Consider the following 22741-nt stretch of genomic DNA (forward strand, 5'->3'; position numbering starts at 1 on the left):
CAGACTGAATTACCTTTATTCTGTAAGGAATTTAGAGAGCACGAGCAAATATTAATATTGCATTAAAAAACAAATTCAACTCTGTACATCATTAAAACTTTAAAAATCACTGTTGACACCAACAGATATACTGGGCAATATTTAATTTTAGAACAAAATGTTGTCAGTGTCTCTTCACAGCTAGATACACAAACAGAAAATGTGATGTAACCTCTGAACCTCCGGGGAGTTCAGGGAGCACCACGCACCAGTGTGGAGTTTCAGGGAGCACCGCTGCACCAGTGTGGCTGCTGTGGATTCTGAAAGTAACCAACTACACCTGGGCGATGAGGCGAGGCAATAAATAATCCAAGGCCGAAAGAAGTGCTGGTGACTGGGATCCAGTGTAATGTTCTATTTCTTTCTGCTGTTACTGGTAATCCCTCTATTTTCTTGGAATGAAGTAACTGAGTATGTAAAGATTTTACTTTTCTAGTACAGTTATACTTAACAAGTTGGCTGTCACTAAGACTTTAACTATGGTACACTGGTTTACTGCTCTTTAGATTTGTTCACTAGAATTACAGACAACTGTAGCTGCCATGTAGGTGCTGAGAACTGAACCTGGGTCCTCTAAGATTAGTAGCTGCTTTAACCACTGAATCCGCTCTAGCCTTAAAAGTATTTAACAACTGTAGTACGCTGACTTAAGTCAGCCTCTAAATCAACAATATATATACCTATACTTGTTTGCTCTCTTTTTATAAGACAGGGTCTCACTGTGTAGCTCTGGCTGCCCTGAAACTCACTATGTAGAACTAGATGCAGGGAAGAACAGACTGGTCTTGAACTCAGGGACCATCCCAAAGGCTGGGATCACAGGTGAATACCTGGTTTAAATCAAGAATAAAAAATTGTTCTGTCTCTTTAGGTAATCCAATTATTCAGAATTAGACCTCAAACTCTCTAAAGAGCAATTCTTGGTTCTCTGTGCACTAAATGTTACTAAGAAAAAAAATTCTGTAGTCTAAAATGCAAATACCAGTATTTGATATCATTTGTTTATTTCCATTTACTACATTTATTTACAGGTGTGTGTGTTTGAGATGCATTATCACAAGAGCACACACACACCGTAATGAATCTCACAGAACTTCCACTTTTTGTTCTATGGATCCAAGGGCTGAAACTGAGTGATCAGGTTTAGCAGCAAGAACCATATCCACTGAGTCACCTCACTTACCCAGCAATCAACAGTTAACAAAAATGCTTTGTTTTTTTTTTTCCTTGGGTCAAACCTTGGGCACACTTAAGCAAGTGCATTACCACTGACCTATATTCCCAGACTTGTCTGCCTTGCCTTTTGACATGAGGCTTTATATAGGTCAAACTGCTTCAAATTCATGATCTTTCTACCTCTGCCTCCTAGTGCTATGTTTACAGGCACGCACACCACGCCTTGTTTTAATAAGGGTGAAAAGTCATAACCTACTCCATCATCACCTTAAAGTATTAAGGTGTTTGTATGCACACTTTTGAGGGACAGGCATAAAATGTAGAATGTACTGTCACAATCACTTTCTCTAAAGGAAGTCAATAAAGGAATTAGTACTTAGGCAAAACCAGAGGTTATAGTAACACTAGCACAGAAGAAAGAAGTGGAAGCTGAGTGAGGTAAAAACCAGCACTGGAAAGGCAGACAGGAGAAGATCGCAAGTTCAAGGCCAGCTCTTAACCCATGCTCCACAGGGACTCTCTCTAAAGAAGAAGAAATAAGAAGTGCAAAACTCCCATTATACTATTTATATTTAATTTTATAAAACCAAGGCTTAACTATTACTCATTTATCATTCTGATAAAATTAAAGTAAAAACTCTGAGCCTGTTTTGTAAACTTCTATCACAACATTCTAAGATCCAGTTAATATGTTCCATCCGGTCCAGTAAGATGTAAGCTTAGAGGCAGCAACAAGACATGACAAGTTCTTGTTTCACCCTTTCTCAGGCATGAGCACACCACAGCCCCACTGACAGGATAGGGCAGCGGCCCCTTAGTGCCTCACACACTTTATTACTGCACTCAGTACAAAATCCCAATGTTTCCAGATAGTTAAAGTGTTGGTATCTTAGGTTTACATTGAAGAACATCACACTCTGAAATCAGGTCTGATTTAAATGGAGTTTGGATGGGTATGGGATAGTACTTACAGACGACCTCTTGAACAAACACTGGTTTCTTGTATTTAAAAAATAAGCAAGACAGAACTGTGAAAGTCTTACTTTACAGCACACAGTAAACGTCACAGACAGCACGGGTACAAAGTGGCTCCGATGTTTATAATACTTTGTATCGTCCTTTGTTGGTTGGTTGGTATGAATTTTGCTAAGATAGAAAAGAAAAGATAGAAGGTTAGGGAAAAAAAACTGAATGTTTAAGACCACTTTCTTTAACAATTTGTAAAACTTTCAGAGAGTTAAAATAAAAAAGTTACTGTTAGCCAGGTGTAGTTGTGCAGGCTTTAAATCCCAACACTCTCCACAGAGAATTCTGGGACAGCAAGAGTTATGATAAACCCAAAAATAAAAACCAAAGAAGGGAGGGTCTCATGCTACTGAGTGGAGGGAGATGGAATGGTTAATAAAGAACCTGCTCTCGCTGAGGACCAACTGATGACTGCCTCAACTTGAGACCTTCCCATGTGACAGAGCCGCCTGACACATTAATGACACTCTGCTGTGCTTGCAGACAGGAGCCTAGCATAAATGTCTCCTGAGAGGCTCCACCCACAGAAGATAGAGACAGATGCAGTCACACATTAGGCAGAGCTCTGGGAGTCTTGTGGAAGAGTGGGGGGATAAAGATGAGCAAGCAGGAGGGGTCAAGGACACCACAAAACCCAGAGTCAATTAACCTGGGAACATGGGGGCTCACAGAGCCTGTGCCACCAAACAGGGAACATGCAGGAGCTGGACCTAGACCCCCTACAGATACGAAGCTTGGTCTTCAGGTGGGGCCCCTAACAAGTGGACTGGGACTGTGTCAGTCTCTGTTCCCTGCCACTGGCTACCCTTCCCCCTACCTGGACTTCGTGGTTGGGCCTCAGTGGGAGAATATGTGCCCAGCCCTGCTGGGACCAGATGCCCAGGATGGTTTGGTATGTAAAGGAATGTACTGTTGCAACCTATTAACAGACTGGCTGCCACAATATAAAGCTGAGATTAAAAAAATGGCAGGCAGCATACAATTCCCACATAGAGGTGAATCACACACAAACAACCTCCAACATTACAGTCATGCACTTGCTGTATCTGAGGGCAAGGAATAGTGACAGAGGTAGAAGACCAGGCTTCCAGAGAGCACAACAGTCTGCACATCTTCATCTAGATAGTGATTACAGGGCTAGGCCTACTCTACAAATCCAACAAGATGTATTTGTGTCAAGACAGGATCTCTAAGCAGCCCAACAGCCTGGCCTTGAATTCTACTTCCTAAAGAGCTGTGATTACAGGTGTTCTGCTGGCTGGCAAGGAAAGTGTTTGGGATCTCTCTGCCTGTCTGTATTCAAGTTTAATGAAAGAGTAACTAAAACAAGGCTTGCGGTTCCACTCACCAGTCGGATCAGTTCTTCTTTTATGAGCCTGGTGATCTCTGCCTTCGCTTTCTGCACAGCCAGTTCGTTGGCACCTGATGATCCATGAGAAAACATACGGCTCACACTATTGAACTATACCGGTCATTTCTCCACATTGAGTGAGTCCAGAAGACCACATCTCAAGTCATGTTACAAGTGCACTGCCCACCAAGGTAGTGAGCCAGTTCTGCTTGCTTACCATCTAACTTAAACTCAAACCAAAATACCTAGTGAGCCGGGTGTCAGACCTGCGCTCACTCCGACAGCACGGGCACTAAAATTAGAACCATGAAGAAATGGTAAGCACAGCCTGAGCGTGAGGAAGACCCATAAAATCATGAAGTGCTCAGTATTTAAAAAAACAAACAAAAAACACCCCCCCAAAAAACAAGAAAAATAGGGGTTGCAGTAAATATTAAAAAATAAAAATGGTTTATCTCTTTACAGGCCCTGAGATCTCACTCTTCAGGCCCAACCCTGATACGGAGCCACGTGCACCTCTGAAGCCTGGTGCGAGCCACCACAGCCCAACTCGTCTGCACAATTCCCTTCCCTTGGTGGTTTACTACTGCCTGTTCTCCGCCTCTGTCCCAGGGTATTTCTATACCCCCAAAATCCCACACAAACACAACTCTACAGTCCGATAGTTTTTCACACAGGTTTATATATTCAACTCTCAATCCACAAACCCTCTACACAACAAGATTGCATCAAAGAGACAAAGATACAAACTGCCCTTCTATACGAGATATCAGACCTGTAAAATACTTAATGTTCATAGCTTTTTAACATCAATAAATCCCACCTGGGTCCAGCTGGTACTTGGAAAGTTCCATGTTGCCACAACCTCTAACCTCTGTCCTCTGACCTCCTCAGACCTCTCAGCCCTCTCTACTTCCCTCACCCCACCAGTCACTGGCTTTCCTTTATTTTACTAATTAAAATGGGAAGGTTCAGTTGGAGTCTCGTGACTAGGCAGCCCATTTTGGGGAAGTGGAATTAACATTAAAATACAAACAGCTTCAGGACAATCTACAAATAAATGTCCTTAAAATTCATACTTTCTTTATAAAAATTTCCAAACTTAAATCCCACAAATAAATCTTTCAGCTTTATTATTTATCTGGTCACTGAACTCCTAGTAAGACATCATGTATTTCTTAGAGGTGTTCCTTATTTTCAGTCTTTCCTACTATCAATTCCACACTGACCCGTATTCCATCTATACAAACTGTGATCTAACTCAAGCTTCTAACAGAAGCAATGGTACTCACTTTCGATCGCCAAGTAGATCTTCCGCTCTCCTTCTTTGGGCTCTTTGCCAGGGGGGAAGTAGGTCCCTCTGATTGTGATGGCAGCTTCAGAGTATTCACTGATCCTCTGCAAGGCTTCCTTAGAGGTGACTTTCCACCTGGCCGTCTGAAAGAAAAGGGTTGGGGAATCACATTACCACATAAACATCTCCTAGCAGGGGAGAACCTCAGTGGATATGGGCCCCTACTACCCAGCTCATGACCTGAGCTCAACCTGAGCCTGCCCAGTGAGAAAAGAACTCCTACAGGCTGTTCTCTGACTTCCAATCTTGACGCTTGTGCCCCTCCCTCAAACAAACAAGATTCAATACAAGTAGCCTAAAACTGACTTGAAAAAGCATAAATTTAGTGCGCCTATTACTTAACTTCCCTGTACAGTTAAACAAACAGTTAATGCACGCTTAAAGATAATCCTGTCCCAGGGGCTGGAGACACAGCTCAGTGCACAGCCAGGCATGGTGTTGTACACCCATGATCCAGCACTCAGGTAGGAGGATCAGGTAATAAGGTCATCCCCTTAGCTACAGTCTTGAGAACAGACTATACTATGAAACCTGCATCAAGAAATAAAACTACACAGACCACCATCACCAAATGCCCAACAGTTTCTTTTTTTTTTTTTTTAAAGACTTATTTATTATGCACAAAGTTCCACATGTATGTACACTTGCACACCAGAAGAGGGCATCAGATCCCATTACAGATGGTTGTGAGCCACCGTGTGGTTGCTGGGAATTGAACTGAGGACCTTTAGAAGAACAGTCAGTGCTCTTAACCACTGAGCCATCTCTCCAGCCCCAGTTTCTATATTTTAAGGAAGGGATTCTGTTCCTAAAGAAGCATTTCTACCTCACAATTTAAGAACCTTTAAATCTGTTACTTGCCTGAGGGAAGTCATTAATTTCTAATTCTTCCTCATATCTCTTGAAGGACTCGCTCTGCCCGCCCTCCTGTCTCTCTTCCTCCTGCTTCTCCAGAGGCACGTAATTGAGCTTGGCATTGATCTTCTCAGCGAGCTGCTCTGCAATGGTTTTTGCAGATACAGTGGGAGCCAGAATAGTGCCACCTCTGAGGATGGCATTGGTGGCCTGCTGCATCACATCCTACAGGGTAAGAAGACCTCCAGTTAAACCTCTGCTGCAGAGCAAGCGCCACAGCCTCACCCACGTTTTTCCACCCCACCCCACACATCATCTACAGAGTGTATTCACAACACAGTCAACAGATGCTGTCATCTACTCCTCTTTCATCCTGGAGTGGACAGAGGGATACTCACGAGGCCTACCCCATCTCACTAGACACTGGTCAGGAACTGACTCTCAATATGACACACAGCACATGACCACTATGCATCTCTACTGCATTACGATGCTTGTGCCGCCACCATCTCAGAACCTTCCACCCACACTGATCCATCCAAACACTCAATACACTATAGTGAGTGACTCAGAATCCTGAAAATACTGTCAGCATTAATTACATCATCCTTTGGCGTCCTAGAAAAAATCTGTTTTACATAAAAGCAATGGCATACTCCTGTAATCCCAGCACTCAGGAGGCAAAGGAAAGGAAGTGACTGTCAGCTCTATGTAGGCTAGGGAACATAAGAGACTCTATATTGAAAAACCAAAATCTCAGCCAGGCTGTGGTGGATGGAACATGCCTTTAATCCCAGTACTGAACAGGCAAAGGCAGTTAATCTCTTGAGTTCAAGGCTAGCCTGGTCTACAGAGTGAGTTCCAGGACAGCCAGGGCTACACAGAGAAATCCTGTCTCCCAAAATAAATAACAAAAACATCCCAGAACTAGGAATGGAAAGACTCATTTCCAGCACCAGGTCACCAAAGGAAAAAGTTTCAGATTCTCCAGCATTCCAGCCCGAAGATGCCCACCGCTCCACATAAACCATGCATGGCTCACATGTCTAACTGCTTTTCTAAAAAAACACGCACAGAGTTCTTCTGAAGCAAGTATCAGAGAAACATGTATTGAGCATAATATATCCTTGAATACTCAACCTCTAACAAAACTTGTTCACTGTGCTCAATTTAACCCTAGAAAGGATCTCCACTGAAAGCAGTGTCTGAAGCACACTTTCAGAGAGCACAGACAGGAGGATCAGCTGTCCCCAGTCACCCATGACTACACAGAGAATTCAAGGTCAGCCCAGGCTATAAGAAACCCTCCTTTTTAAAAAATAAAAGGACATTTCCACTTTAGGGTCTTCGTCCTGAAGGCACTCATGTCACAGCAACAACTGCAATGACTCGGAACAAGTTACTTAATACCTGAGACTCGATGCCCAGGTTCTTCTGAGCATTGATCCGAAGAGCCAGTCTCTTGGCAATTTCTAGCTTCTCAGCATTGCCTGCAGTTGGAGCAGGCACACTAGATGTGCCGGGTGCAGCCATGTCTTTTACTCTCTTCTTTGAGTTAAACATGCTTTCAATCTGTTCATCAATCTAGTCAAGGGGAGAAAAAAAATCAAGGGTTAGTAAACATTGATTAGAAAGATTAACTTAGTTGTATCTACCCAAATAAGGCATGTTTCCATAAAAGGCTAGGGTTATTTAACTACTTGGATCAAGAGAAAAATAAACCAGCTCTTCACTAGCTTTGCTTTAAACAATCTACTTTCTCTGGTAGGAAGACTTTAACAAAGAAAGAATATACGCTGCTACTTGATTCACTCAGTCAGAACTTCTAAGAGACACAGAGGACATCGCAGTCTTGTCAATAGGACACACAGGCTCAAGCTGAGAACACTACAAACCCGGGGCGCAGACATTGAGCCCAGATCAATCTACAATGAAAGACGTTAGAAAAAGGGCAAAACTCAATGGCAGCAGTCCTCAGGAGAAGGACACTGTGTTCCTAGCACAGGACTCTACCCCGACTCTTAAAACAAGGGCTACCATTGCTTAATTATAAGTTTGTCATGTGTATAGCTGAGACAACTAAACTCCCTGTGTAGCCTTTTTTTAAAGTTATACATTTTATTTATGTGAGTTTTGCCAGCCTGTATGTCTGTGTACCAATGCTTGGTGTATTTTACATGGTTGGTACCTGACAAGGTCAGAAGAGGGCATCAGATGCCCAGGAACTGTGGTTAGGAATGCTTGTGAGCCACCATGTTGAGTGCTGGGATTAACCTGGGTCCTCTGGATGAACAGTGAGTGTTTTAAACCGTCATTTCTGCAGCCCAGATCTTGACCTCTGACTCTCCTACTACCTCTCCCAAGTGCAGTGGTGCTGCGGACACAAGTCATGCACCACAGTTTGTGTACTGCTAGAGATCACACCAGCAGCACTCTAGAAACTGAGCCACATCCCCAGTCTACTAATTTTTGAAAGAACAATGGGTTGATGTAGTATCATATACTTCTAATCCCAGCACTCCACACAGTGGGACATGAGGAGCGGCAGCTGGCGGCCAGAGTGGGCTACATAACACCCTGTCAAACAAGAAAGAAAGAAAAAGGATAGGAAGGGAGTGGGGATCGGCTTCCCTACGAGTAAGAGCAACAATGATGCCTTCAATTCTCAGCAGTAACGTGAACCCTAGAGATAGCCATTCTATCATGAAGAAGAAAAGATCACTTGTTACTATGAGTGTGTGGGTGTCTGGGTGCATCTCAAAGGACACAGGGTGAAGTTGGCTCCTTCCCATCTTTACATGGTTCTGGAGATAGAACACAAGTAGCCAAGTTTACAGGGCAAATGTCTTTCTCCAAGTCATCTCTCCAAATCCCATGTCTTTTGTTTTAAAGGATGTCTTTGAACAGGACTTGGGGAAACACATCTCTAATTCTGAGTCAAAACAACAGCAGGTGAGCTGGCTCTGAGGGTGAAGGCACTTGCCATGTAACCCTGCTGCCCTGAGCCTGAGCTCCAGGATCTACAAGGAAGAAGGAGAGAACTCAGTCACCAACGCTGTCCTGGGACTTGCACATACACACCACGGTACTTGTACACACATGGACATAAAGTTAATAGAACAGAATGACAAAAACATAAAAGACAAAACAAAAAAGAACTGCTTGGCTCAAAAGGAGCTGAGGCGCCATGAGGCATATCACAGAGCTTCATTCCTAAGAGCAGCTCAGATGCCTTGAGTACCATGGCTTCTGTCTTCTCTAAAGAAATGCTCTCCATTTAACCTCTTAAAAAAAAAAAAATTATGTGAATGAGTTTGTAATTGAACATTTAACTTAGTTGTTTTAAATTAAACAGCATATATGACATTGAAAAATCTAAATATACAAGATCAGAAATGAGGAGTGTATATAGTACAGTTTGGAAGTTTAACTTTACATTTGACGTTGCTAAGTTTTTATAACTATACCTGGGGAGGGGTAACAGCACACACAAGTGTAAGTACTACCAATACCGAGGAGGTCAGAAGAGTACACTGGATTCTCCAGAAGCTGGCGTTGCCTGATGTGGGTGCTGAGAACTTAACCCTGACCCTCTATAAGAATAGTACATCGGGCTGCAGAGATGGCTCAGTGGTTAAAAGTACTGTCTGGTCTTCCAGAGGTCCTCACAACCATCTACAATGGGATCTCATGCCCTCTTCTGGTATGTCTGAAGGCAGCCACAGTATACTCATATACATTAAATAAATAAATATATATATATTTTTAAAAGTACTGTCATAGTTTAAATATACTTGGCTCAGAAAATGGTACTATTTGGAGGTGTGGGCTTGTTGGAGTAGGTGTGTCACTGTGGGTGTGGGCTTTAATACCCTAGTCCTAGCTGACTGGAAGTCAGTATTCTGCTAGCAGCCTTCAGATGAAGATGTAGAACTCTGAGCTCCTCCTGCACCATGTCTGCCTGGATGCTGCCATGTTCCTGCCTTGATGATAATGGACTGAACTTCTGAACCCCTAAGTCAGCCCCAATGAAATGCTGTCCTTATAAGAATTGCCTTGGTCATGGTGTCTGTTCACATTGTTTCACCATGCTGAACCATCTCTTTGGTCCCTGGCTTAAGCTTTCTTCTTTTTTCTTTCTTTTAAAAATCACATTTGGGGCTGGTGAGATGGCTCAGCAATTAAAATCCCTGACTATTCTTTTGAATGTCCTGAGTTAAACTCCCAGCAACCACATGGTGGCTCACAACCAACTGTAATGGAATCTGATGCCCTCTTCTGGTATGTCTGAAGGCAGCCAAGTGTACTCATATGCATAAAATGAATAACTATTATTTTAAAAATCACATTTGTGGCTGGAGAGATGGCTCAGTAGTTAAGAGCACCGACTGCTCTTCCAGAGGTCCTGAGTTCAAATCTCAGCAAGCATGTGGTAGCTCATAACCATCTGTAATGAGATCTGACGCCCTCTTCTGGTGTGTCTGAAGACAGCTACAGTGTACTTACATAAATAAATAAATCTTAAAAAAAAAAAGCACAGCACACACATTTTAAAAAATCACATTGTATTCATTTTATGTGCATGTGTGTTATGTGTATGACAATTTTTAAAATTATAAATGATTTTCACCTTGAAACTTGATCCTCATCACCTTTTTTTTCTTTTCTTCTGAGACAGGATCTCACTATGTAACCCTGGCTAGCCTGCAACTTAATGTACCAGGCCCAGGTCTAACATGCTACAATAACCAAACAGCAACTTTACTTCATTCTGGGCTTGTGTAGTGCTTCGGAAAGAAATAGGCTGCAGGTGCCAAAAGACCCTGGCCCTGTGTGTGTTCAGTGTGGTCCTGGACAAATGTGTTCACTGGTTTCAGTGTCCTAAATGGCATGGTCAGGCTGGACACACTATTCTCAGGGAGGTTATCTGTGGTTGTCTGAGAGTTTGCTCTATTGCCCAAGCCGACCTTGTGCACCCATGTCTCTGACCACAGCCCTCGGATGCCAGAGGGAAGCAGAGGTAACATCAGCACTGCTAGCCTGGGATCAAGGTGATGATGACGTAAAAGACGTCCTGTGAGCAGTGTGCTAGGAAACTGCTGCACTGAACCAAGGTAAACAGGCTCCTGTGACTACTTTCCAACTTCTCACATCCCACCACATCGTCCGTGTGTAGACTCCGTACTTACATCAACTGCAGCATCCTCATCATCAGAATCTTGCAGGCCAAGAGCAGCTTTCTGTAGCTTTTTCCTCTCATTGGCTAGAGCCTGTTCTGTTTCATCAAACTTGAATCCCTTGCCAGAGAAGCCGCTACTCTTTTTAATTATTTTTCCTTCCTTTTAAGAAAAAGTTAGCCAAGTTAATTTTTAAAGGAAACACTGTTAAATATTTTCAAAATAGAATATGACAACTGAACAAAAACACTTAAGCAAAAGATTCTATTTTCCCAATTTTTCTTTCTAAATATCAAGATATGTATCCTTAATATGAGGAGACAGAGGCAGATAAATTTCTGAGAGTTCAAGGTCAGCCTGGTCTATATGACAAGTTCTAGGACACCCAAAGCTACACAGAAACCCTGTCTCAAAACAAAACAGAACAAAAACAGGAAAAGAAAGGAAAGAAAGAAAAAGAAAGAAAGAAAGAAATTAAACATAGTGATCAGAATACTCAAATACCTTAGTCATGTTAAATGATTCATATGAAGGAAATTTAAAGACTCACAGCTTTTTGTTGATCTTTGAAATCACTCCAGAGTTTTTCTAGGTCAGGAGGCACTGCCGTCCCTGACAATTCAAGAGCTTTAATGATGTCACCAGCATACCGAGCTTGATCTTCTGTGATGAAGGTGTAGGCATAACCCTAATGAAAGTGAGGAAGGAGAGTAAGACAAAATGAGTCAAAAGCAACCTAAGAAACCCAGTACCTTCCATATAAAACAGTAACAAACTTACAAAAAAATAAGGAATACCTCATGCATAGAAGCTTAAAAAAAGAAAGAAAGTCTAGGGTGTCTGCACAGCACGCACAAAGCCCTCAGCTCCATACAAGCACATAAGTAAAGACAGCTACATAAGGAGTCTGGGCCCATCTAGGCTTTATGAGAGAGGAACTGAGTTAGATACTACAAGATAGAAAGCAATGAGACATTGCTATACTACTGAGAAACGATCCACAAAGGTAAAGCAATACCCAGAAAATTCCAATGATATTCATCATTGATGAGGAAAACAATCCTAAAATTCACATAGATGCAGAGATGATTGCAAATCCCATGCGCTACTAAGAAGAGGAACAGTTATTTAGACATCCTCATTCTGTCTTAAGACATTTGCTGTGGAAAAAGACGGTAACGGCTGCGTGGCTTTAATTCTGGACTCTCTTTACGGTGTTGTCTGCATGTCTGTTTTCTTGTGCCAATATTAAGCTCTACTCATCTTTCTGGTTTTCTTGTACAATCTGAGGCCAGGAAGTAGAGAGGAGCCAAAGGAAGGGAGCAAACAAAGCAACATCAAATGAGCAATCAGCTGCCTTAAGTTCCCATCTCAGAATCCAAGGTGGAGCAGAATGTCCCCTCCAGGGAAGTTTCCAAATAAAGGAACAAACAGCAGCAGGCAGACAACACCATTAAACTGAGACCTTACAAACACCCAGCACACAGAGAGGGAAGCTGAGGCAGCTGGCTGCAGTTCCTGATATGGTGTCCGCTCAGCCCCTCCATGAATGAGCTTCTGCCTTCTCTCAGCTACAGGCTTTTTACATCATTTACTAAGAGACAGTAGCCTCTGCAGAGCGATTTATTTTTCGTGGTTCCTCTGTCAGGCTGCCCTCGTCCCTCAGTAGAGTCCAGTCTGTTCCTAGGCAGGGTTTTCATTCTCCACACACAACATTTACCACTGTGATGTCTACTACAGGAACATACAAGAGCATTCTGAAACCCAACAGCACAGGAAATAACCTCAAGAACTGGTGATCAATGGAATCACGAGATTAAAAGCTGTTTCACAGTAAAGGAAATAATAATCAGAATTAAAAGACACCATAAAGAATGGAAGGGAAACATGACCAAAACCTATTTAAAAAAAAAAAAAGAATTTTAAGGGCTGGAAAGATGGCTCAGCAGTCAAGAGCACTTTTGCTTTTCCAGAGTTCAAATCCCAGCAACCACATGGTGGCTCACAACCATCTGTAATGAGATCTGATACCTCTTCTGGTGTGTCTGAAGACAGTGACAGTGTACTCATATATATATATATAATTAAATAAATATTTTTTAAAAAGAATTTTAAATACATAAATAAAAATGTTAATGCAAAGGAAAAAATGGAAGAAAATGTTTTGCCAATTCTACTCCAGAAAGGGGTAAGAGCCATGCTCTGCAGAGAACTGAGAGAAGAACGAACAAACCAAGATAGGTGTCAGCAGGCCAACAAAGTCAGGAAACAAATGACCAGTAAGTACTTTCCTCTTTACTTCTCATGTGTCCATGCTTGTTGAGAGAGCACACATATGTGGATCAAGAGGATAACCTTGGGTATTTATCCTCAGGCGATGTTGGGTCACCAACTGTCCTAGAGTTTGCCAGGCAAGCTTGGCTGAATGGCTGGCTAACAAGTCACAGGAATCTACCTGTCTGTATGCCACAGCCTCCCTGGCAGGGGGATTACAAATGTGTGCTTGCACACTGGCTTTTTACATGGGTGCTGGTATCTGAACTCAGGCCCACACTGACTAAGCCATCTCTCCAGCCTAACATCCTTAAAAAGCAAAGTAAAACTACTTTGATATTCCATCTCATGCCAGTCAAAATGGCTAACACTAAGAAGACAAATGGAGCCTGGCAGCACGCCTTTAATCCCAGCTCTGTGAGTTTGAGGCCAGCCTCTTCTACAGAGTTAGTTCTTCTACAGGTCAGCCAGGGCCACAGAGACAGAGAAACCCTGTGAACAGAAACAGGAGGGAGGGAGGAAAAACTATTCACAGCTCTAAGCAGCACAGAAGCACCAACACGTAAATAAAGAATGGGAACTGGGCACAGACACAGTGCAATTTTATACAGATATAAAGAAAACTTAAATTATGACATCTTTAGAAACGGGTACCAAAAATCATTAGGTTAAATGAATTAAGACAGACTGGAAAGACCAAATACCTCCTGTGGATCCTCTCTTGTACTTTTTATGCATGCACGCATACATGTGGGGTGCAGGTAGGTCATGGAATCAGAAAGAGGGGAAGAAGGAAAGAACAAACACGGACAGAACACCTGTGCCACGATCAGAAGGACCATGAAGGAAGAGCAGCGGGGAGGAAGTGCTGAGGAGAATCACCAATAAGAACCCACACTAAACCATAGCACTACGGTGTACACTAGTGTTTAAAAATCTTTCCAGACTAGAAAGATTTGTCAGCATGTAAAAGCACTTGCTGCTCTTGCAGAAGATGCAGCTTTAATTCCGGTCACCTACATGTGACACACATCCATCTATAATTTCAGTTCTATAGGACCTAAAGCCCTCTTCTGACTCCCGAAGGCACCAAGTATGCACAGAGTAAAAACACATACTTGCAAGTCAAAGAGTCATACATAAAGAAAATACATTTTAAAAAAATGTCTCTTTTGTATATGAGTGTTTGCCTATATGAGTGTATGTCTGTGCATCATATATATGCACTGCCTTTGGTGGCCAGAAGAGTGTTTAAGCCCTTGAATTGTGAGCCCCAAGGGTCCTGCAGAAGAGTAGCCAATACTCTTAGCTACTGCCCCATCTCTCCAGCCCCTTTCAAGTTGTTTCTTTTGTTTATTTTGAAACAGTTTCTTCTACAGCAAATGCTGGCCATGAACTAAGAAGGCCTCCTGCCTGAGCTCTGTAAGTGCTGGACTGTGCACACACATCCCGGTGCTCAGCTTTATCATCTGACTTTGAGGAAGTTTATACAGAGCTTTCCATAGCTGTGCAGCTCGGGGCAGCCTCAATTCCAACTCTGCTTCCGAGTGCTGGCACTGAGAGGATATACATTCACACTCTGCTCTTGACTTCAAAGTACACACAGTGTGTTTGTATTTGATTATGAACACAAACACCACTGCTTCTTTTCGAACTATTTTGCAAAAATGAACTCAGGTATACCACCTTCCTGGGAGTCTGCAAAGCATAAGCCCTCACATGTCCCCTGCAACTTTTTAGTCCAGGCAAAATAAGACTGAGACAGGGAAGGGAAGCAAACCATACCCGCATTCTCATCATCACAGACATTCTATCTTAAATTTCACCAGTATCTAAAGACACCCCTTCTACCCAGGCTCAGTCCCATGAGCTAAGAATCCCAAGTTCCCCATTATAAAAACACAAATGCAAAGCGAAAGTGGGTGAGAGAGAATATGTAGCTCCCAAAGCAGACTTGCCACTACTTGTTTGCTTGTTCACTTTGGTGGTTTTCCCAAGTGTAGCCCTGGCTGTCCTAAAACTCGCTCTGTAGACAGGCTAACCTCAAACTCAGAGATCGCCTGCCTCTGCCTCCAAAGCGCTAGGATTAAAGATGTGTGCCACCACCATTTAAAAAAACAAAACAAAACAAAACAAAACAAAACCCAAAAACCTCTATTCATGTATTATGCATATCACATGTGTGCAGGAGCCCATGGAGGGTGCCCAGGGCCCCCTGGAGGTGGGTCGCAGGTAGTTATAGCCACAAGGTACATGCTGGAAAGCAAAACTAGGTGTTCTATAAGAGGAGTAAGTGTCCGTAACCTTGGAGTCATCTCTCCAGTACCACCCCTTAACCTTCCAGGCTCCTCAGAATGCCTCAGGTAAAGATGTGCAAGTGTAACAGCTCCTGAGACATAGCTTCATGCACCTCAAGCTTCTCATCTAGAACGCATATCTACCTCATTGGGCCACTGAAGACGAAATGATGGCTGTGAAGACCTATCAGCTACTGCTACTCCAGGATGGAACACCTAAGGTTGGATAATCTCATTTCTGACAACAAAAATTCACATGCCTTCAAAAATAATTATTGGGGAAGAGAGACTGAGAAATAGCGCTGTAGTTAAGAGCACTGGCTGTTCTTCCAGAGGATCTGGGTCCATTCCCAGCAACCACATGGCAGCTCATAATTGTCATCAACTCCAGTTCCAAGGAACCTAATGCCTTTTTAAAATATATGTATATAAATACACTGTAGCTGTCTACACACAAGAGGGTATCAGATCTTATTCCAGATGGTTGTGAGCCACCATGTGGTTGCTAGGATTTGAACTCAGGAAGAGCAATTGGTGCTCTTAACCACTGAGCCAACTCTCCAGCCCCCTATTTTCCTTTTCTGGCCTCCTTGAGCAATGTATACATATGATACATAAACACACATGCAGAAAAAGCATCCTTGTAAATAAAAACTAATATATGAATTTTTTTTCTCTTTAAAAAAGGAATGATTGGATGGGCATATAGCTCGGTGTTTGCTAGGGTTCTGGGTTACACCCACAGCATTGCAAAACAGAAAAACAGAAAAAATAAATTGCTTTTGGAACATGTTGCACATATGGTTTGTGGATAGTCCTGACAAAATAACATCTGATTGCCCAAATGAAGCAGCACAAAAGTTGGAATGGTGGTTCTCAACCTGTGGGTCCTGACCCTTGGGAGGGGGGTCACATATCAGACATCAGGCATCCTGCATATCAGATATTTACAATTCATAAAAGTGGCAAAGTTACAGTTATAAAATAGAAACAAAATAATGTTATGGTTGGGTCACCACAGCATGAGGAGCTGAATAAAAGAGTTGCAGCATTAGGAAGGCTGAGATAACTGTCTTAGACTATACACTAACTAGATCACAGTCAAGCCAAGAAAACAAACACCAAAACACACTGAAATACCCTGAAATACACAAGCATCTCTGGGCAGAACATGCTAGAAAGAAAGAAGAAAACCTGCAGAGACATGGGCTGTTACCGTTACCGGCTAGAGAACACTAGAGTTCCTGATAATCTTAATTTTGTTTTTAAATGTCTGAGTGTTTTCCTGAATGTCTATGAACCACCACATGTAGGCCTGGTGACAGAGAGAACAGAAGAGGGGACTGAGATCCAATGGAATAGAAAATACAGATGGTTGTGAGACACCATGTGAATGCTATAAACAAAACACAGGTCCTCTGCCAAAAGAAGCCAGTGTTCTTAACCACAGCACCATCTCTTCAGATCTATATTTGGTCATTTTAACAATACAGAGATACCTCGATTGTGATTAACAGCATCCAACGTGTTCTGCTAATTTAAAGATTTTCAAAATATCCCCACACCTCTGTTACCCACTCCTCGAACTCAGCACCTGTGCTGTACTACAGACTGTAAAGACTTCACCTTGTTGCCTGCTCTTCCCGTCCGTCCAGCTCTGTGCACGTAGTCTTCATAATGATTGGGGCAGCTGTAATTTACTACAAGAATCAGATGCTTCACATCTAGACCACGAGCAGCCACAGATGTAGCAACGAGAAGTTTGCAGGTTCCATTCTTAAAGTCATTTATGATACTATCCCTATCATATTGATCAATGCCTGCAAGTAAATTAAAGAGACAAAACAGGAAAACATGTTGAAAATTTCCATTTCCACTGAGAAAGTTGTAGATGCAGAAATAAGAAACAAACTCAGGGCTGGAGAGATGGCTTAGTGGTAAAGAGCACTGAATGTCTTCTAAAGCATGCTAGTAAATTCCCAGCACCATGACACAGCTCACAAGTACCCGTAACTCTAATTCAGGGGATCTGAACCCCGCTCTTATCTCCGAGGGAACAAGGCACATACATGGTGCACATACAAACATTAGGTCAAAACACCCATACCCATAAAATAAACAAACCTTTAAAAAATCAAGTAATCCACCCTTCTTGTAGATAAAACTAACACACAGTTATATATTAACCATGAAATGAGACTACATTTCAGTCTCAGAAGGTAAAAGTGGCTTAGCACAGTGATCCTTAATATTTCTGTATTCAAAGCACATTGCAGGTCCGGAGACATGGCTCAGCAGTTGAGAGTTGCTCTTGCAAAGGATTTAAGGTTGATTCCCAGCACCCACCTGGCAGCTCCTACCATATAAATCAAAACCACATCACAGCATACAGAAACATAGTTTACTGTTTTCAGGATGTAGAAACTAGCCCCCAACTACACTGATGGTATGAACGCACAATGTAACTCCCTGAGAAATCAGTCTGATCATTTCTCAAAAACATAAGCTCAGATTCTACTACTTCACTACTCAAAAGGAACTGAAAGCCATTTGTGTCTATAGATTATGTTCACATCATACACAACAAATACTAAAATCACCTCAGAGGTTTATCAATAAGTGAATCAAGAGAAGATAGTAAGTATACACAAAAGAATGTTGTATCCAGCTTTTAGAAGAAAATCTGATACAGCTTAAAATGTGACTCTTAAAATCATTATGGCTACATGAACCAGACCAAACACAAAGGGATACACAGAATGCATTACCCCAGAGCATACAGTACACAGGATAAGAAATCCATGAAGATTTAAGATTGTAAGGAAGTCACAATGGACAGAACAATTAAGATACAGTTTCTATTTGGGATAATGAGAAGTTGTAGGCACAAGGAAGCAGTGGAAACAGTTCCTGATCCACAAAAACGAAGTCCCAAACTCAAGTCTCTAATGCCCATGTAAACTTGGTCCTGGAACCCTAGTACTGGATGGTGAAGATAGTTCAGTGGCCAAAGAGCCTCGATGGTACAGTGAGAGGCACAACCTTGAGGCAGTTAAGTGACAAGCCACAGAGAGCTGCCTGCATTACATAAAGTTGGAATGTTGTCAAGCCAGGGTCTGACTACCTGATTTCTTCTACCTCCATTACAGACAACAAAGCAAATGTTATTACCCAGAGCAAGTTCAGTGCAGTGACTTGCTCATAGGTAAGTAAACGTTACCTCCGTGAAGAGACATGCAAGGGTAGGATGCTCTCATCAAGTCCTTCAGAAGACCGTCTGCATGTTCCTGCTTATCCACGAATATAATGACGGAACCTGACTCCTGATAATGGCCTAGAAGTTCCAGCAATTTCAAGAATTTCTTTTCTTCTTCAATCACAATCTGAAAATACATTGTAGCAAGTTAATGTAAAAAACACAAATATGTCCTAGAACAAAAATGTTTAATCTATAGCTTCCTACACCTTAGTGGTTGAACAAATGCAGATTTTTAACTGGTAGATCTGTAACTGACAGCTGATCACTTATTTACTAATCAAAGACAAGAAAGATGTGTAATGTTTTTGTCAGTTTTCAATCTTGGTGGGAAGAACTAAAAAGAGTTTTCTGAGGTTAGTTCCATGTTCCTGGCAACAAGAAGGTTGTACCTGACTTAACTTTAGAAGTTACTGACCTATCTCACAACAAAACCAAAGGACACACTGCCTAAACACCAAGAAAGCTGCCAAGTTCCTGACCATGGTACTTACCACTTGCTGTTCCACATCTGAGCAGACCACACTCCTGCCTCCAACCTGAACTTCAATGGGTTTGCTTAGAATCCTGCGGGCCAGAGCCTCCATAGCTCTAGGGAAAGTGGCTGAAAACATAACTGTCTGTCGGTCAGGACGAACATTGTCCACAATGCGCATGACCTGAGAAAATGAGATACACAAACACAGTGAGTCTCCAAAATCTCAGTGTTCAAATTAAACAGGGGGAACTTAAAACTCATTATCTCAGAAATTCAGTTAAATTCATTATCTTAAAAAAGCGCAACTTATTTTATATCTAAGTTTGCTGTTCTCAGTTTCTCTTTACCACAGAAGGACAACCTGAGCTGGGGGGCAAGGGTAAGGAATGTGTTGAATAGCATGAGAACCTGAGTCCCACGCCCGCACCAAGGTAAAACACATGCACTTGTAAGACCAGCCCCAGAGCAGGAGAAGGGCAGGTCTCCAGGGCTCACCGGCCAGTCAGTATAGTCTAAATCAGCAACACCAGGTCCCAGTGACAGACCATTCATCAAAAAAGAAGGTGCACAACTCCTGAAGGACATCCAGGACCATCTTCTGATTTCCAGACACACATACGTGTGAACCCACAACCACAGAAGGAAAGGAAATGAGGAGGGAAGGAGAGAGGAAAGAGGAAGCCTGGAAGCCATTTTTCATGTCATTTTGATGTCATTCAAATGACAATGATCTCTCAGTGAGACAGGGGGAATCCTTAAAATGACCATAGAATTGATAGGTCCATTTATGGCATCCAAGTAAGCCTTTAGCCGGAGCACTCTGAAAGCAGAGACAGGCAGATCTCTGAGAGCCTGAAGTCTATCTGGTGTACAAGGAAAGGGAAAGGGAAAGGGAAAGGAAGAATAGAATAACAGGGCCGGCAAGATGGCTTACAAAGGCACTTGACACCAAGTCAGATAATCTGAATTTGATCCCAGGATCCTCATGGTAGAAGAGTCAACTATCATAAGTTGCCCTCTGACATTCACACACAAACCACAGCACTTGTACATCACACACACACACACACACACACACACACACACACACACACACACACACAAAGTAATGAATAAGTATGTAAATCAACGTAAATTAGAGAAAAGTAAAAGGGAGTGAGCTTTTTTCCTTTCACATCTTGTCAAACCCCAGCAAATGCATCTACAGAAGAACAGTTATTTAAGTTAAGGAGCGCTGAGTTCTCATGTCATCTCATCTCCTCATGGGGTCAATTCCCTTAAGTCTTTGTTCCTCTCTGCTCCTCAGGTTGATGATGCTGGATGCCCTATTGCCCTCAAGTTTGTTGATTTGTTGTACATGCTCAGCTGTTTTCCAACATTTATTAATAAGTATATTTTTTCCTTCATCAAAACTAAAAAGTTATGTTTTATGAAAAAAGCAAATAAGCAACTGCCAAGCACCAGGATTCAATGTGCATCACTGACCTGGCTGTGGTTACATACACATATTGGGCAATCAAACTCAGGTTCTTCCAAGTATTGTATTGCCAGTACTATCTCCCCATCCCTATAAGCTCATTCTTTACCCTGGAAGTTTTTAAGTTGAAGGGAACTTATTTGTATAAGTATATAGAAAAGCAGAGACAGTGTCACTGAACAACTCAGTTCAGTGACAGAGCTGAGTGTTCACATAAACTCAATGTAATTTACATGACAGTGGACACTGGAACCCTGGTTCCCACTGTCTGAGGAGCAAAAGAGGTGAAGACTTCCTAGAGAAGTCACTGGGTAGTTGAGAACCTAAAGCCACATCAACACTTCAGACTACTCTGTGTGTCATGACTGTAGTCCAGGACAGGAGCTCCCTGTCCCCATGCTTGCTTGTCACCATGCCTCCACTCTGCCAAAACATAAACTTCTTCCTCAAGTTCTATCAGTCATGGTGATTTATCAATATCCAAATAGCATCCTATAACACCTGAAGCCCTACTAACCCTGTGTTAGCCAATAAAGCTCACAAAAATCATCATTCCTAACTTTCTTCTCTATGGATTTTAGTAATAATAAAAAACAAACAAAAGGATTGGCTCAGTAGATTAAGGAACTTGCCACCAAGCCTGGGGGCCTGGGTTCCATCCCTGGCGTCCATCCTGAAACAAAGCTTGTTCAGCCCTCTCTTCATGTTAAGCTGAATTCAGGTTTCCTCTGGCTTCCTCACTTGGTTTCAGATCCACTCAAGGAGCCGAAAGACTGACAGAAAATCCTATGTTCCAATCTAACTAGTCTGCTTCTCTTCAACTGCTAGGTGGTCAAGTATTCCAAAATCCTGCTCACATCTCACTTGGAACTCAGTTTCTAAGGCTAAATACAACACTTCGTATATGACAGGCAGTGCATCCTTGGAGGATCCAAAAGTAAACTAGAGGCTAACACTCCACTCCCTCTCTTCCCTCCCATGCCCACTCTGTCCCTTCATTGAGACAGGATTTCACTATGCATCCCAGAAACACATGCAGTCTGACAGCATACTCACAATTTATACCTGCTTTCTGTGGCTTTGCCACCGTGCCACAGTGTCTCCCTACACAGCCCTGACTCACCTGGAACTTACTATGTAGACCAGATTGGCCTCAAACTCAAGAATCCTCCTACCTCTGCCTCCAGAGCACTGAGGTTACAGGTGTTAGTTTACAGGTGATTTCACCAGGCTCCTCCCAGGGACCTAGCAATGGCTTATGTAATCACCTGCCACCATTACCTACCACCATCAAAGCTACAAATAAAAAAACCACTTACCACCCCAATCTCTCTCTGTTCCTGTGTGAGCCCAGTTGGTCTCTCTTAACCCCTTCTGTCCTTCTCTGCTCTTGTCTGTCTGCCTTTATCCCTTCTCCCTCTCACTCCCCTCCCTTCCTCCAAATAACTCCTTATACCAGAGCTGCTGCATAACGTAATTTCTCAGAGGCACACTTTGCCATGGGCCCTCCAGGTAACCTTCACAGCACTGTGTTTCATAACAATAGGCATGCGTCACCAGGTCCAGACAAAACATCAAAGTTTTTAGTAATCTCATTATCCAAACTCTAAATTCAACTTGACCAATGATATTTTCTGATTGCTGGGGAATGTCTGAAGAAAAACCCTCAACAAGTTTTAAGAATTTAATCTGAAAAGTAAATATTGACTGCAATTCCCTATGCTGCTAACACATGGTAATATCGGGCAACACAGAATGAGTATGAATTTCAAGACCACACAAATATTTCATTCTCACAGCAGTTACAAATAAAAAACTTAAGAATCTTAATGAGGGGCTGGAGAGATAGCTCTTTGAGAGGACCCAAGCCCAGTTCCAAGTGCCCACCCAGCACCAGGCCAAACAGCTCACAACCACTGACAGTTCCAGCTCCATGACGACCCGACACTTACAGCCTCTTCGTGCACCTGCACTAATGTGC

At 42.4% G+C, this 22741-nt stretch overlaps 1 protein-coding gene across 1 annotated transcript in view; it reads right to left on the reverse strand.

Moving 5' to 3' along the window:
• The window catches only part of DDX46 (DEAD-box helicase 46), a 44775-nt gene continuing 22034 nt past the window's right edge, over positions 1–22741 (reverse strand). Inside the window, exons 14-23 of the mRNA XM_080915387.1 lie at positions 19300–19464; positions 18770–18932; positions 17176–17369; positions 11529–11666; positions 10991–11140; positions 7212–7385; positions 5808–6026; positions 4885–5029; positions 3590–3663; positions 1–2361 (exon numbers count right to left, since the gene is read on the reverse strand). Coding sequence (XP_080771513.1) covers positions 2314–2361; positions 3590–3663; positions 4885–5029; positions 5808–6026; positions 7212–7385; positions 10991–11140; positions 11529–11666; positions 17176–17369; positions 18770–18932; positions 19300–19464 — 1470 coding nt within the window. The 3' untranslated portion in view covers positions 1–2313. The remainder of the gene's footprint in view (positions 2362–3589; positions 3664–4884; positions 5030–5807; positions 6027–7211; positions 7386–10990; positions 11141–11528; positions 11667–17175; positions 17370–18769; positions 18933–19299; positions 19465–22741) is intronic.

The sequence above is a fragment of the Micromys minutus genome (genome assembly GCF_963924665.1).
Source record: "Micromys minutus genome assembly, chromosome: 1".
In the NCBI taxonomy this organism is placed as follows: Eukaryota; Metazoa; Chordata; class Mammalia; order Rodentia; family Muridae; genus Micromys; species Micromys minutus.